General features: G+C 42.3%; 1 protein-coding gene across 9 annotated transcripts in view; it reads right to left on the reverse strand.

The window, feature by feature from the left end:
* ADGRG2 (adhesion G protein-coupled receptor G2) overlaps nucleotides 1-17,379 on the reverse strand; it is a 67,717-nt gene that overhangs the window by 10,333 nt on the left and 40,005 nt on the right. For all 9 annotated transcript variants that reach the window (XM_012651697.1, XM_012651696.1, XM_012651694.1 and 6 more), the window contains 11 exons: nucleotides 16,579-16,673; nucleotides 15,188-15,254; nucleotides 10,402-10,790; nucleotides 7,882-8,047; nucleotides 7,526-7,682; nucleotides 6,586-6,729; nucleotides 5,881-6,003; nucleotides 5,196-5,241; nucleotides 4,988-5,091; nucleotides 3,774-3,895; nucleotides 2,150-2,418 (listed from right to left, as the gene is read on the reverse strand). In XM_012651697.1, the coding sequence (XP_012507151.1) occupies nucleotides 2,150-2,418; nucleotides 3,774-3,895; nucleotides 4,988-5,091; nucleotides 5,196-5,241; nucleotides 5,881-6,003; nucleotides 6,586-6,729; nucleotides 7,526-7,682; nucleotides 7,882-8,047; nucleotides 10,402-10,790; nucleotides 15,188-15,254; nucleotides 16,579-16,673 (1,682 nt within the window). The remainder of the gene's footprint in view (nucleotides 1-2,149; nucleotides 2,419-3,773; nucleotides 3,896-4,987; nucleotides 5,092-5,195; nucleotides 5,242-5,880; nucleotides 6,004-6,585; nucleotides 6,730-7,525; nucleotides 7,683-7,881; nucleotides 8,048-10,401; nucleotides 10,791-15,187; nucleotides 15,255-16,578; nucleotides 16,674-17,379) is intronic.

Raw genomic sequence — 17,379 nt, forward strand, 5'->3', positions numbered from 1 at the left:
GACTGGTTTCTTTTCCTCTTTGGCACATGGCTGGACATGCCTAGCCACCCTGGCACCTAGGTGTGTGTGTGGCCACAATGTTAAGTTCTGGCCAATGGGATACGGGCAGAAGTGATTTGCTCCGCCTCTAGGCCTGCCCCACAGAAACCTCCTGTGAGATCCTCTACTCTCTCTTTCCCCCCAAACTCACCGCAACCTTGGAAGCCCTGTCTTGAGGCAGCATTTTCATTAGCTTGGATCCCTGTGTAACTGTAAGACCAGAGACTCCTCCATCCCCACTAACTTCACTGTGCATGAGCAAGAAATGATCTACTGAGATTTCAAGGCCTGTATGTTACAGCAGCTAGTGTTATCCTTAACTTAGACACGCCTGGAACGTAAATTAAAAGTCAGCAACTCCTGGCAAATTGTTCATCATGAAACCAAAAGCCCTTAATCGATTATTTGTAACACACTGATGGGTTGAGAATCCCGTCTTGGCTGATTTGGGAGTGGTGACTGCCACTATGCCAGCTCTCTCAAAGGCCCACGGGCAGTTCAACTAAGAGGAGGCACAATGAGAATACTCCTCTCAGTTTAAAATGCCTTTTGGCTGGGAAGGCGTCTTTCCCACCCCGCCACTATCACCCACCTGCCCCATGCCACCAGCTCACGTTCTGTGCACGCAGACCAGCCTGACATTCAATTTCAATGCTCTGGTAAATAAAAAAACAATTCCTTTGCACAGACCATTGTGGTGCCTGGTCCAGTAGAATGTACTATTTCATTTAATTCCTTTGCATTTGTACCTGCTGGTGACACTGACCTATGTTAGTTTCCCAAGTGAGACACTTTTCTAAAAATAAAATATTGGGGGTGCGGGAGCTTGTCCTCGACAAGAGAATCTGACCTTTCAGCCTTCTCTAAAGAAGAGAGTATCTGTGTCCATTATTTGGAGCAGTGAATTCTCTTTCTGGGACAAGGGGGAAAAGGTGTCATTCTGTTGTTCTTCACCAAGATATAATGATAAGCAGGGTGACAAGGGTGGTAAGGTGTTTGCGAACCTGTTGTGTAGGGAATATTTAGCCTGAAGAAGAGGAGCGAGTCTGTGGGATGATGGTGGTTGTGATGCAGTGGATGGGACATGCGGAAGGAATCAGAACGCCGGGGTCTGCTTGTTTCTAGCTTTATAAATTGGGGGTGAATCACATCATCACTTAGAGCCAGTTTCTTCGCCTGTAGTCGCAATAACTGCCTTGCCGCCCCCATCGGCTTATCTTTAATGGGGTTACTTGTGTGAAAATATACTGAAAAATAGGGCATTGCACATAATGTTATATATCATTTGTGGATTATCTAAAGAATTCTCTGGCAGAAGACAGTTATTATTTTCTGCCCGAGAGAGAAAAACCAAGACCACTGGTAAGTGCCACCAGGGAGCCAACTGAACTTGATGGAAAAACAGAACTGTAGAGCTTGAGAAAATGGTTATTAGCTGCCTTATAAGGGAATGAGCTCCCCAGTAATAGAAGTGTTCAAGTAGACGTTAGATTATCTTTAGTCAAGGATAAGTCAGGTCAAGTTGAGGAGGCTTCTATATTGGGTGGGGAGTTGAATGAAGAACCTTCAAGATCTTTGGAGAATCAAAGGCTTTGTGACCCACCACCGACAGGTTACAGAATCTAAAATATCACGCCAGTATGATGATGCAGGTCCATCAGGTTTTACATGTACATCCTCTCACTCTGCCCTGCTGAGCATACAGTCACACGTGTGATGTTTCTGCTGTCTGGAGGTACAAAAGAGAGTGACGCTAGCTTGGAGCTAAGGGACTGAGAGTTTGGCCTCACTACCACCAAGCTAACTTTCCTAATTTATTGAGCACCTTCTGTGCCAGTCCCAATTCTAGTTCCCGGAGATACAAAGAGGACTCATGGTCCAACCACGAAGAGTGTTTCATTCCTGATAAATCCAGAGGAAACATACGGGTGTTCTAGAAAGAGACTTGACAAGGTTGCTCTTTGGGCAGTGCACGTGTAAGAGGATAAAGCTGTTTCAGAAACTTGCCGAATGCGATCTGCGTTGTCATTGTCTCTACCTGACTGAAAATCAAAACCCTGGAGAAAATGCAGAGAAAGTCCAGGCAATGTGCAAGCAATCTTATACGCACCCCACCCGACGACGCAGAATTTAAGGATGTATTTTCGGATGTAAGTATTGAACACTTTCACAAGGGCCAGGTACATATGGAACGCTTCCAGGCCCATCCATGTGAATGAGACCAAGAGAAAATAATGAAGAAATACAGCCACTGAGATGCAGAGGCCTCGCGTCTTATAAAGAGCAATCCACGAGTCCAGGAGGAAGACCAGGTTTAGCAGGAGCAGAGCAGCACATAGCTGGATGAGGATTTTGGAAGGGTAATCCCTCCGGATCTTCCTAAGAGGAAAGAACAAGAAAAGAATTAGCATTACATTCTGCCAACCCTTATAGAAGAATATTTGTCAGGTTGTCTCTGAGATTTTGCAATTTATTTTTGTTCTTTGGTAAATATCTATATACATAGATTTCTTCTCTTTTAGTGTGTATGTGTGTATGGCGGGGGGCGGGGGGCGGTTAAAACCAAGAACAGTAACAAAGGAAAAATCTAAACAGAATCATCTGTGATAACTATATGGAAAACTTGTGCCTATATTTCGGTGGGACCTCTTACCTGCTGACTGTTGACCCATACTTTTAAATAGTTTGTAGTAGAAGCTACTGAGCACCCACCTCATTTCTCCCAAACTTCTAGAAGCATTGCTGCTGCCTCTCATATAATAGGCTGCTATGTTCAGATCTTCAAAATATACCCAGATTCCCATATTATCATATGTTATTAGTTAAAATGAGATCATGGAAAGAAGACTTTAAACTATAGCTAAATGTAATGGCATAGGAAAATACAGCTAATTGATGACATGTACATGTTTATGTGTGCAAAATTAGATCTGGTGAAATCATTCTGAGTAATTGCTGGCCTTATGGTAATTTAGTCTCACTAATAATATTTCCAAAGCTCCACTAGAAGATCTGTAGTCACAGCTGGACCCTAAGTTTGGCACTGAAAATAAATTTGTACATTTCCTCATCAGTGTCCAAAATCTAAATCCCCAAACCTACATATTGTTTCATTTAGATAATGTAAGAAAAATGCCTATGTCCTTCTTTTCCAATAGAATTTGTTGGAATTCTCCCTAAAAAGTGACCAAAGGGATCCTTCTGGTAAGCCAAGAAGAAGATGCTGTTATTTGGAATGTCATTCTTTCTACAAAGCTACACTCACTGAGTATCTATTTTTTTCAGTGAGGGTTTTACACCCTAATTCTTTTTCATTCCCATACCAATTAATGTATTTAATCTTTCATGTTTGCTCAGTCTCATTTAGAAACTTCATTTATTAAACATAGTTCTTATGCTATACATGGTGCTATGGTCTATTTCAGATTGTAAATTCTTAGATTTTGGCATCTGTATCCATCTTTCATTTCACACTTAATGTCTTCTAGGTAGCAGGCATCATTCTGAATGATTCAAACATGATTATGGCACAACCCCTGCCTTTGGTGAGCTCACAGACTAGTGGAAGGAAGCAAGCATATACACCAAAAAGTCCCATAAAGTTTACACATAGGTGCTCCACTAGGTGGGTGTACAGGATAAGGCAGGCCAAGGAAAAGGCTTAATTAACAAATGTTGGCAATGGAGGTGAGCACTGGGTCCTATAATCCAAATTTCCAGTTGTGAATACTCACTCAAAGGCTATGTAGGTTACAAGAGTAACTGACAGAAAAATTGACGAAAGCCCACAACCAATATATGTGATAAACGTCAGAGCCATCATTTCAGCAGGCAGTATGGAAGTCCGAGATAGGTCCTGGAAAATAAAATATCACTTTCAATGATCAAATATTTTTTTTTCTTAAGAGATGGGGTCTTGCTATGTTGTCCAGGCTGTAGTGTATTGGCTATTCACAGGCATAATCCCACTACTGATCAGCACAGCAGTTTTGACCTGCTCCACTTCTGATGGGGTGGTTCACCCCTCCTTAGGCAACCTGGTGGCTCCCCACCCAAAGGAGATCACCATATTGATGCCAAACTTAGTGCAGACATCTGATTGGCATAGTGCACTACAGCCCAGAACCCCTGGGCTCAAGCCATCCTCCTGTCTCAGCCTCACGAGTAGCTGAGAGACAGGTGCTTGCCACTGTGCTCAGCAATAATCAAATATTTCTAAATAAACAAAAGAGTTATGATTTACATTTATTGAGTGTTCTAGCTTTCATTCATAGTCTATTCAACAAGCCTGTGAGGTAGGCACAACTATTATCATATCATATAAAGATCAGGAAACTGAGGCCCAGAGAGGTTAAATAACTTGCCCAAGGTCACACAGCTAGGAAGTGGAGAAGCTAGGATTCAGTTCAGGTCTGGCTGAATCCAAAGCCACATACTTGATCACTGCATTCTAGTGCCCTGGAAAAGCACTGGACTAGGAGCCTAAGACTGGAATTTGGCTCCTGGCTCTTATAGTTCTTAGTTCTATGACTGTGGGCAATTACCTAGCAAATGAGTCTTAATTCTGATTTCAATAAAATGACAATAACAACACCCCTTTCTACCTAACTTGCAGGACTGTTGGGAAGATTAAATAAGATCATTGATGTCAGAGTGTTTTGTAAAAATTTGAAAGTGTACTGCAAATGAAACAATTTTTATTACTTATTCTAATCTGAATTCCTTAATCCTCTTAGCTACTTAAAAGAGAAAAATGTAAAGGTAAAAAGAGAATGTGAAAAAATACTTGTATTCCATGTTCAAGGGTGCATTTGCTGATTGGAAGAGTAATCTCATTGGTGTATAGCTCTGCCACAATATCATATCTGCTCATCTATCAAAGTCATCCATCAATTAGACATTGGAGTGGGATGCCAGAATCGAAGGCCACGTAGCACGGGCATATTACCAATAGAACGCCAAAGCTTGTAAGGTGGCTGCAGGTACAGACGGTTTCATTCAGCTTCCTGTCTTTGACGGAGCAGCCATTGGATGACCAGCCTCCTGCGCCCCCTGTTGGCATTGGGAAGAATATCTGTCAGCAAGTAACACAACGACTCCTCACTCTCCCTCACTCACCCACTCAAGGCTTTGAAAAGGTTCTAAGTGGAACCTACCGTTTCTGCCCAAGTCCCAAAACACACATTTCACTGTTAAGTCATCCTGCAGTAGAAAGATAAAATCACAAATAATTAATTTACTGAACTGAAAAAACTAAAGAGCAATTAAAAAAAAAACTATGGCATTTTTAATTTCAGAATCTTGGGCTTGATTTTTGGAAAGTTCTTATTTTATATGGTCCCTAGTAGCACGTAAGCCCTATACAGGTCAGTACTTCTTAAACTCATCAATCGGGCATAGGAATCACCTTGGGGCCTTGTTAAAATGCACATTCTGGCTCAATGGGTCTCGGGTGGGGCCTGAGAGTTTGCATTTCTAGCTACAGGTCTGCGGACCACACTGTGAGTAGCAAGGTCATCAGTTTTGCTCAATGTAAGCTGAGCTGAGAGATGCTGTCTCTTTGGAGGTGAGAATCAGGCCTACAACCACAGATCTACACACACTGAAATTCAGCAGTTAATAAGAGCTTGCTTTTGCACCAATTCTTCTTGGAAATTAGGTGGTTGATTATTAAGCATGTTAAAACCCAGTGGAGTGACCGAGTGATTCCAGTCTTACACATACTCCAATTGAGTTGCAGGTTCTTTCTCATGGCTCTACCTTTTTCAGGCCATGTCTTATAGACATATTTTGTACAAGGTGTTCCTGGTCAATGAATAGACTGGACAGCGCTCTCCCCACCTGGCTTGGGTTGATGTGCTTTAATGTGACTGTCACGTTTCTTGTCAAGTTCTGGATGGTTAGGTTCGCGACACTTGATGATATGACGTAGCTGATCAGAGAGAGGTTCTCCAGGGAAGGGTCCTAGGACACCGAAGAATCATCAAGATGGCAAGAGAAAATGAGACATCATCAGAGAGTTAGTCTACATTGTTTATTTTACAACACAGGTCAGAAATTGAGGGTCAGGGAGTAAAGTGACTTTCGCAAGGGACCACAGTGAGAAGCAGAGCTTGTTCCGCCATGCAATGCTCTAAATACTGAGTTAAATTGCATAGACAGACACGACAGGATCTCATGAATCTCTAAAGGGAACATAACATTAAGACATTTAAGTTGTGTGTCCCTAAGCGAGCCACTTAACCTCTCTGTGCCTCTATTGCCTCATCTGTAAAATGGAGTAATAGTTCTTCCCTCACAGGGTTGTTGAGAGGCCTAGAGTTAACGTTCGTAAGTGCTTAGGACGGTGCTTGGCAATTGGTAAATACTGCATACGTGTCAGTTACTTATCATCAACAGCATCATTAGGCTGTGTTTAAAAATGAACTGCAGTGTTTTGGCAATTCATTTGACTTATGGCTTAAGAATATTTGAAGATTAAAAGAAATAAAAATTCCCCTACCTCCAAATAAAACCCAAACCAAAAGCAGTGAGCAGCAGCTTTACCTGAAACAAGGCAGGCGTTTCAAAAAAGTTGAACTGAACCCTGGAAGCTAGCTCCACATCATTAGCTGGTAAGTTACTCATCAGCGATGAAGGAAGAGTAATAACACCAATACTGTTCTCAGGAGCGTGGGTTTCCAGAGAAACCTGAAAATCAGGAGAAAGATAATAAAAACGTCTGGAGCTCATATAATGAGATGGAAAACACAACTAATTAAGATGGAAAGTCCTGTAAGGGCGTGATCTGTGCTATCTCAACGTACAGAGGCTTCTACTTCCGTTTCTCTGGCTGCTACTAAATTAAACAGAAGATGTGTAATAATGAGATGAGGCCTCCAGGCAAGAAAGGGAACATTTTAAGGCTATACAGAAATAGTCGAAATGTGCAAGATGACAGTAGACCCCAGGAAGACCACAGCAGCTGACACACAAAGGTGGCGACCAGTTACGGTGAAGTCTTCAGATAACCATATTCTTGCAAAGGGAAGACTTTATAAAAAGTAAAGCAAGAGTTGGTTTTACTTGGGTGTTACCAGCCCTCAATCCCTCTAACAGGTGGAGAGAAAACACTAGAAGCAGGATGATAGCATCACCATATACAAGTGTGTACTTGTAACACCTGTCACAATATTGAAGTGGGTTGATAAGTAGCTGATGCCCTTGCCCACTTCTCCCAACTGCCTGAGACCCTGCCATGGACACCTCCCACCCCAAACTTTCCTAATCTACTTGCTAAAAGGTTAACATGGGGTGCAACAGCGACCTACAAAGTCCTGCTCCAGCCAAAACCAACATCTTTGATACTGTAGTGTATCACTGTTCTAGATGATAAATATTTTAAATATCACCCCTGACTATAAGCAGTAATTGCCTGAATTGTGAAGTACAGCAGACTACAATCATACACAGGAAAAACTTTTTTCCACAATCAATTACAACGTACCTGAAGATTTGCAGGGTCTTGAGCCGCAAAGGTAGTTGTGTCAAAATTAGTGGCATTCACTCTGATCACGGCCAGAGCCAAAGAAGGGGAGGTTAGACTTATGGTCTTGTTTAAAAAATTCAGCTGTAAGCCAATGTCATCCACTACTTTTAGCAATCTGTAACGATAGGTTGGCAGTTTAAATTTAGCAGTCCTACTTTGTCTCCCCACCCTAAGCAGAACAGAGAACAGAACTTGAGCAATCATTATGAACCTAGTACTTGGGAGGAAAATATTTGCTGATAATTAATCATGTAAGCAACATCTTCATCATTCGAGGCCCCCTCTCACCACCACTTCAGTTTGCCAAGTCGTACCTTTGAGCCACAGGGGCCAGCACGGCAGGTGGGGAGTGAAGTAGTTTGCTGACTTGGTTTATCATTTCTCCCGCAAGGTTAGGCTCCAAGCTCCCTAAGGACAGAGACTTCTCCATCTGGGACACTTGGTTCTCAAGATAATAAATACTGCTGGTGTCGACAATTTCTATATCAAAGAGCCAAATCATTTTATGAACACACAATGGAAATGTCATTAATAAAGATAAACATACACAGACCCTGTGATCTGACAAACTCACTCCTAGGCATTTGCCCCAGAGAAATGAAAATATATGTCTTAAGAAGACTTGTTCGTGAATGTTTAGAGTGGCCTCGTTCATAATAGTCCTAAACCAGAAACAACTCAAATGTCCATCAACCGGAGAATGGATAAACAAACTGTGGTACATCCATACAGCAAGAAATTATTCAGTGATAAAAAGGTATTAATGACCAAAACATGCAACATGGATAGATCTCCAATTTTCCAATACATTATGCTAAGTGAAAAAAGCCAAACTCAAAAGGCCACATACTGTGTGATTCTCTTCATATGATGTTCTAGAAAAGTCAAAACTGGGGGTGGGGCAAAAAAAAAAGAAAGAAAAGTCAAAACTGTAGGGAAACAAAACAGATCGGTAGTGGCCAGGAGTGGAGAGTGGGAGGTAGGTGTTGACTTCAAAGGGACATGAGGGAACTTTGGGGTAGTAGAAAAGTTATATATCTTCATTATGATGGTGGATATAGGACAGTAGGTGTTTATTCAATTGCATAAAACTGTAAAAATTTCATTTATCCATAAAACTGGATAAATTTTACTGTATATAAATTATACCTCAATAAATCTAACTAAAAACGTAAAAGCACATCAGTGTATTTAGTGTATATTCATGTAAGCAAAAGTATACTTGTATGTAACTTATATCATGTATACAGGATTTTACGTGGATCACTAGAAGCTCATGTGTGAAAAAGAGATTATTGTGAGATCAGCAGCTGGACTAACACCCCTGAGTCTGACTTGTAATAGTGTTTTTAATTGGGAAACAATGATACAAACCTGTCTTTAACAATAAACAACTCTTATTTTCACCACCTAACATCCTATTTCTTATTTCGCATATTCCCTTCTAATCTTACCCATGTATATTTACACCTTTATAAACACGCTGTGCCAACTATTTGTTGTTGGGCTACCTTCACTTCACATCAAGACTTGAAAAATGCCCCCAGGTTTCTGTATAGCTGTTCTAATGACCTTCATGGTTGCATAATAGTCATTGTGTTGAGGCAGCCCATCTTATTTAAGCATTCCTCTCTTCTGGAATACTTAAGTTTTACCTACTTTTTAGCTACCAGGTAACACCCCAATCTGCATCTTTTATGCATGTGTCACTTTGCTTCTGTTGCCCCAGGAGTGGAAGTCCAGGTGCCAGAGGCCACCTTGCTGGGTTTTTTGCCTAGCCTATTACTAGGTAGATTCTAAGGGTCAACGGCATCTTAGGCCCAGCCTCCTGAACTTCAATTTGACTTTAGTCTTCAGCGGCCATTGAACCTTCCCTTGACTAGAGCCCCAATGATTTTATAATTTGGCCTGAAATATTTATATTTGTAAAAAAAATTATTGAAGAGAGAGCGGTGCAAATTCGAAGAAGCAGCAAGTCATTTGGCAGAAGCTCCAAATCTCCTGGGGACGCTGGCACCATGGCAGAGGAGGTGGGGACCACAACTTGAGCTCCAATCTAATGTCACCAAAAAACACTTGGCTTTGCTTCCCACCGCCCAAATTCTGAAGGAAGACCTGCTTCTTACGCACGGCATTGAAACTCCAGAGTACCCAGATGTCTCTCTGCCTCTTTTCCTCTTCCCTTTATCTCTGTACCACTAAGCCCACTTCAGGCCTGGGAGCCCTTTGTGGTTTCCATGGCACTCTCTCATACACCTTTGTTCTCAACCTAGTGCAGTTAGTGATTTTATTTCGATCTTTACGCGGAACAGGCTGAATCAGCAGGAGCCAAGTGGCTTGTCCCCAGATCATGCTGCCTGTGAGGGCCTGTGAAGACCCAAGCCTAGGTCTTCCGAATGTCTATCCCCTCTCATGGCTACCCTGGCTCAGCCGCAGGTCCGGCACTCTGTAACTGACTAATTTTCAAGAACACTAATTTTTTCTTTTGCTTTCTGTCTAAATGGAGCTACTGTGTTTAATAGATCAAAAGTTTTCTCTTCAGAATGTTGAAAACAGTGGCTTGATAACCTTTGGTAGGAGAAAGAAACCTATGAAATAACCATCTCGATAAAATCAGATCTGTGCTTGCCGCTCAGAGCTATTTATCTGATATGTTGGTCAAGACAATCGAACTTAGCCACAGCTATGTTCTATGAATGCCTAAAGGAAAGCTCTAGAAATCAAGCAAACATCATTTTTAAAAAAAGGAGCCATGTGGCCTTATCACGGAAGTCTTGATTTGCAGGCTGGCAGCTGCAGTTCAAGTAGCCAAAATTCCATAACCTCATATTTACCTATTGTGTCAGGAGGTGCGCTGGTGGTGACATTCGCAGCGGCCATCGTGGTGGGAGAGGAAAGTGAGGCTTTCGCAGACAGCGGAGTGTGCAAAGGATGGGTTTGGGGCGTAGGGGAAGAGACAGTTCCAAATTGGGGGTGCACATCAATGGCATGGCTGGAAGCTACGGGAGCTGAAGGCTGGGGAGAAGGAGGGTGAATCTCCTTTGTTGGAGAGGGAGCCTTGTGGGTCACAGGTGGGTGATCTAGGGGCTCAGCCAAAGAGAATGCACTGGGGACCTGGGAAAGAACAGTGGGCTGAGGCGCAACTGGGATGGATTCTCTGGAAGGAGAAAATGGCAGGCCATGTTGATGGTCAGCAAGACAGTCGACAGGATCCTGTAGATCACTGAAGAAATGAACCAGAGAGATGCACGTGAGACACCGCCAAGCTGATGTGGTTATTGACAGGGTTAAATCAGGGTCCTGCCACTTCCGGTCTCTGCCATTTCACACTGTCTGTGCACCTGCCACTGGTCCCCTGCCTCTGTCCATTCCCACCACCTACTTCCTGGGAGAGGAATTAGCAAGGAGGGATGCTTGCCTATGAATCCCCACTTCCGGTTCACCAGTTCACCGCTGCTCTGGGCTCTATGCCTTACCATTTATCAGTCAATCGATGGGATATTCTCTGTGCTCCCGGGTCGGGGGGAGAGCTGTTAAATGCTCCATGACCCAACTGGTTTCCATACACTAGGAATCTGTCTTAACTTTCTACTGCTATAGCCTGGCATAGTGGTAACTGGCACATAGTAAGTAACCAAGAAATTTTGGTTGAATGAAAAAGTAAATCAAGCTGGGGTCAAAGTGGTGGTCCCCAGCTTGTACATCAACTATGTCCTCAAGGTTGCTTTAGCTCAGTGGTTCTTAACCTTGGCTGTGCATGAGAACTACCCAGAGAACTTGTTAAAATATACACTTTATATAGATTTCTGTAGCCTATTCCTCAGTGTCTCATTCAGTTGGTCTTGGGACAGGGCGTGCGGTTCCCAGGCATGTGTATTTTCTAAACTCCCTGGTGATTTTCACAGGCATCCGAGGTTGAGAAGAACTCACCTACTATCTGGCAAAAGATCCATCAGTGTTGGGGGTCTTGGGGGAGAAGCAACTAGAGGGGACAACAAATTATTGTCGAAGCCACTGATGGATCTAGTTTTAGATGGAGACTTAGAATACCAATGAGAATGTGTTCTTAGAGCTTCTCTTGGGTAAGACGAGGAAGGAATATTAGATCAAGGGGTCTAAGGCAAATCACATCCCTAAAAAGAAAAGCCATCTTAGTCCAGTCTGGCTGGGCCCTTGGCACCCCCTGAAGTTCAGAGTAGCAGTAAAGACACAGAGTGTCAGACAGCCAGAAAGATCATGAGTCCAAAAGCACTGACTTGGGCTCCAGCTCTTGCTACTCCAGTGGACAATTCACTCCGTTCCCTAAATCGTATACTATAGCAACCCACCTGGCCAAGTTGTGGTCAAGGTGCTTTACAAAGTGTAAATTAAATTTTCATCAGAATATCTGGGAGCCTGCAGAACCCAGACCCCAACATGGACTCCCATTCACTAGGCTCAACCATGAAAAGGTTGCCTCCTGTCACTTACGCTAGTCGCAGCCCCCCATCTACCATGGGGTACACAGGAAACAGCAGAGCAGTGGTAGGCAATGCCAGCCACGCATTAGGAACCCCCAGAGCACTTTAGCGCCAGTGCCTGGGCTCCCACTCCAAACCAGCTAACCTGGAATCTCTGGCAGTGGGCACAGGCAGCAGTATTCGTTTATTTATTTTTTTTTATTGAGACAGGGTTTCACTCTGTTGCCCAGGCTGGAGTGCAGTGGCACAATCATAGCTCACTGTAACCTCTAATTCCTGGGCTCAAGCGATCCTCCTGCCTCAGCCTCCCAAGTAGCTGGGACTAAAGGTCCATGCCACCACACCCAGTTAATGTTTAAATTTTTTGTAGGAATGGGGCCTCACTATGTTGACCAGGCTGGTCTCGAACTCCTGGCCTCAAGAGATTCTCCCACCCTGGCCTCCCAAAGTGCTGGGATTACAGGTATGTGCCACCGTGCCTGGCGCGTCTTCATTTTAATGTGCTTCTTTACTGAGGTGTAGATTACATATAGTAAAGTGTACTAATCTCTAATCTTACAGTTAGAGCTTGATGAATTTTTATATATGTATAGACCTATATAATCGCCACCCAGATGAAAACATAGAGCATTTCCAGCACCCCAGAAGGCCACATTGACACATCAGCATATTTTAAAAGTACCCCAGGTATTTCTAATGCACAGCCAATCTTAAGAATCAATATATTAGATAGATTTGGAGTGATCATCTAATTCTAGCCCAGTGGTTCTCAAACTTGGCTGCACATTAGAATCACCTCACCTGGGAGTTTTTAAAAACCAGAAGCCCATGCTGCATCCCAGACCAATCTCTGAGGGTGAGAGGCAGGCATCGATGTTTTTAAAATGCCCCAGATGATTCCAACATGTGGCCAGGGTTGCGAACCACAGCACTGCTCTACAGTGTAGACCCTCAATACTCAAAGTGGGGCCCATGAGCCAGCAGCACTGGCTTCACCGGGGAAGCTGGTTAGAAATGTACAATCTCAAATGTGGTCACACAGTTAAAGGATAGGGCCTTAGCCAGACACCAGTTGCACATTCTGCCCTCTTTTCTATGTCCTGCTTCTTCCTAACAGCTCTCTGAATTCGCAGCTGTCAGGGATCAGCGGGGCTGTCTTTTGATTCGATCCCAGTGCTTCCAGAAATTCTATCCTCCAAATGGGGCTCAACCTTCCAGCTTAAAAGGGCATGTTAAGCTGAATGGGGCATGTTACTCCTTACTTTTTATTGCAGAAAATGCCACGAACCCTTAAGTAAAGACTTTTAACTATTCCTTAAGGCCCAATGTTCTAATATATCCCAGAAATTTGGCCCATACAGGGCAGACAGACTATAACTAGCCTTCTGTTCCTATCTGAGAAGTTTCACAATTATAAAAAACAAAAAGAAAAAGTAAAAAATAAAATACTCATCATGCCAGCAAGCAGGTCAATCACTGGGAACCACTGGGAACATTTTTGTTCATTTCCTTCCTGTTTTTTCTATGTTTATTTTTATACACCTGTGATCACAGCATACATGACTTTCAGAGTCTTCTACTACTTTGGAGCATCCATCTCCCAGTTTCCCTCCATTGAGGCGATACTTTTAAGGCAATAATTCTTAACTTTGGTTGCCCATTAGAATCATGAGAAGGGCTTTTAAAACCCTTAACACCTTGGCTATGTCCCAGACCAAAGAAATCAGAATCTCTGAGGGTGGTGATCAGGAATCAGTATTTTCTTAAACTTTTTTATCTGAACTAATTTTAGGCTTACAGAAATACTGCAAAACCAATACAAAGAGTTCAGTATACTCCTCACCCAGCTTCCCCCAATGTTAACATCTAATATCCAGAATTAGACCCAAACAACTATCAAAATTTGTATGTGACAAAGGTGGCATCTCAAACCACTGGAGAATAGGTGGATTTTTTTAAGAAATGGTGATGAGACTACTGGTAAACATTTGGAAAAAGTTAAAATTAGACCCAAACCTTGCCCCATACACAAGAATAAACTCCAAGTGGATCTAAATGTGAAAAATGAAACCACACAAGTATTAGAAAAACACAAGGGTGAATTCCTTTATATCTGGGGTCTAGGGAAAGGCTTTCTAACTATACCTCCAAATCCATGGGCAATATAAGAAAAGACTGGTCTGGCTGGGCCTGGTGGCTCATGCCTATAATCCCAGCACTTTGGGAGGCTGAGGCAGGAGGATCGCTTGAGGTTAGGAGTTTCAAGACCAGCCTGGGCAACATAGCAAGACCCCCATCTCTAAAAAAATTTTTTTTTAATTTTTAAAAATTAGTCGGGCATGGTGGCACACACTTGTTGTCCCAGCTACTTGGGAGGCTGAGGTAGGAGGATCACTTGAGCCCAGGAGTTCAAGACTGTGGTGGGATATGATTGTGACACTGCACTCTGGCCTGGATGATAGAGTGAGACCCTGTCTCAAAAAAAAAAAAAAAAAAAAAAAAAAAGAATAGAAAAGCAAAGGAAGAAAAGACTGGTAAATTTAACTACATAAAAATTTTTAAATTTGCATGACAAAAACATGATAAACAGTGTCAAAAGACAAGTGACAAACTGGGAGAATGCTCACAACATACACCACAGAGCTAATATCCACCATATATAAAGTCCTCTTAAAATTGATCAAGTATCCATTAGAAAAAATGAGGAAAATACATAATTCACAAAAAGATACAAAAATAGCTCCCAAATATATGAAAAAATATTCAGACTCCATCTTGTGTGTGTGTGTGTGTGTGTGTGTGTGTGTGTGTCCCAATAAAACAGACTCAGTTTTAGTAAGACAAGTGCTAATTAAAGTAATACTGAGATACCATTTCTTACCTATCAGACTGGCAGAAATTTTTTAAAATGGCAAAGCATTTAGTTGGTCTGTCTGTGGAGAGTCAGGATCTTTTTAATGCCTCCCAGGTGATTCTAATGTGCAGCCAAGGTTGCGAACCGTTGATTTAAGGCAATGGCCCCAGTGGAAACTTCATACAGCAGAAAACTGTGCACGAAAGCCTTTCTTCACTAGTGAAATCCCCAAACCCTTTAGCCAGCGAGGCGATTAAACATTATCATTATTTTTTTAGGAAAAGGAACAGCATGTATGCCACATACCACTGCAGCTTTTCCAAGTCTTCTGGGGAGGAAGGGCAGGGTGTCCCGACAGAACAGCAGCAGTGTTCTGGAGGAGACAAAAGGACAAGGAAGAAGAAAATGCATGGCCAAGAATAAGGCAAGGTGGAAGCCCAGACCTATGAAGTACTGCAGTTCTTAGGCTGGCTGCATTTTAAAGAGTGATTGTCTAAAACAGGCAATAAAATAAATTAGATGCCATTATGTTGACAATTATATACTGTATACATAGTAGGTGCTCAAAAATTTTTCTTTGGCCAGGCGCGGTGGCTCACGCCTGTAATCCTAGCTCTCTGGGAGGCTGAGGCGGGCGGATTGTTTGAGCTCAGGAGTTCGAGACCAGCCTGAGCAAGAGCGAGATCCCGTCTCTACTAAAAATAGAAAGAAATTAATCAGACAACTAAAAATATATAGAAAAAATTAGGCGGGCATGGTGGCGCATGCCTGTAGTCCCAGCTACTCGGGAGGCTGAGGCAGGAGGATCGCTTGAGCCCAGGAGTTTGAGGTTGCTGTGAGCTAGGATGATGCCACGGCACTCTAGCCCGGGCAACACAGTGAGACTCTGTCTCAAAAAAAAAAAAAAATTTTTCTTGAGTGAACATTTTTGGTTATATGCATGCAATATCAATCACTCTTCAGCAACGCCTAAGAGGAATTCAGGAGCAAACCTCTTGGAGGACATTATGTTAACTGAAATAAGCCAGGCACAGAAAGACAAATACTGCATGATCTCACTCACATGTGGGAGCTAAGATAGTCGAACTCACAGAAACAGAGACTGACGTGGTACTTACCAGGGGCTGAGGGGGTGGGGATTAGGGAGATGTTGGCCAAAGGACACAAAATTTCAGTTAGGAGGAATAAATTCAAAAGATGGATCACACAACACGGTGTCTACAGTAAATAACAATATATTGTATACTTGAAAATTGCTAAAGAGAATAGATTTTAAATGTTCTCATCACAAAAAAAGTGATGAGTATGTGAGGTAATGCATATACAGCAAAATAGCTTAATTTAGCTATTCTACAATGTATACCAAAATATCATGTTGTACAACATAAATATATACAGTTTATTTGCCATTTAAAAAAAAAGTAGACATATCCCGGTAGCAATCCATCAAACACTCCAAACAGAATTCTCCCTCTCAGTAGGGTTTGTTTTATCATGTTTTCAAATATGATACATTGAAGTTTTATTAGAAAACAGGAAAAATAACCTAGGGCTCTCTGAAAATTGTCCCACGACAAAGGAGTCCAAACAGAAAGCCATAACATATGTAAATTTGTTAATTACATTTTCAATTAAAAAAATAACGCATGGAAAGTCACATGAAGATGAACACAGCAATAAGGATAGAGACGACTCACCCATTGGTAGAATCTTTACTCTTTTCAAAGCAACCGCTACAGCACATACATCTGTTGTCTTATTCAGTTTTACTGTGAAAGTACAATTTAATGTGCTGTAAAGAGAAATACATGTAACCAGAATGTTACTAAATTGGAAACCTACCTATACATTTGTAATTGCTTTTGCAGACTTAAGAGTGAGGAAAGGGCACACTGACACTGTAAACTTGCAGTGCCACCCCAGTAAGACTGTAAACACCCATTTACAGTGGTCTGAACTTTACCCAAAGGACGTGATACTAAGAGACATTAATAGAGGTTCACATTCGCAGAGGTTGCAAACCAGAGACCCTCTCGCCACACACAGCTCCTGGTTCATTTTGCCTCCCCACGATGAACAGGCAGGGGTGAAACTACTCGATTGCAAAGGCAGGCACCTTGACATCTATGGTCTTATCCCCACCCCACCCCCACACCCCATCTGGCCACTGGCTTGGTGTCTACAGGCATTTGAGTTCCATCATGGGAGCCCTTTCCCATACCAGCCTAGATGAACCTCAAGGTCTCTTAAATCCAAAATTTCTCTGGCAATTCAATCTAGATCATCGGATAACTTAGATTTTAAGACATTCTCTGTTTCTACTTTAGCTTTGGTTTAGGTGGAAAGATATGTAATGTTGCAAATAACAAAAAGAGGTAAGTGAAATGAACTAAATACGTATAGTGGATATGGATTCAACATACAATTTCACAGACTACTTGCCCTTAGTTGTACCAATGAATAGTTTGATGACTGAAAATTGTCATTTTCTAGGACTT

The sequence above is a fragment of the Propithecus coquereli genome, unplaced genomic scaffold (assembly GCF_000956105.1).
Source record: "Propithecus coquereli isolate 6110/MARCELLA unplaced genomic scaffold, Pcoq_1.0 Scaffold362, whole genome shotgun sequence".
Taxonomy (NCBI): Eukaryota; Metazoa; Chordata; class Mammalia; order Primates; family Indriidae; genus Propithecus; species Propithecus coquereli.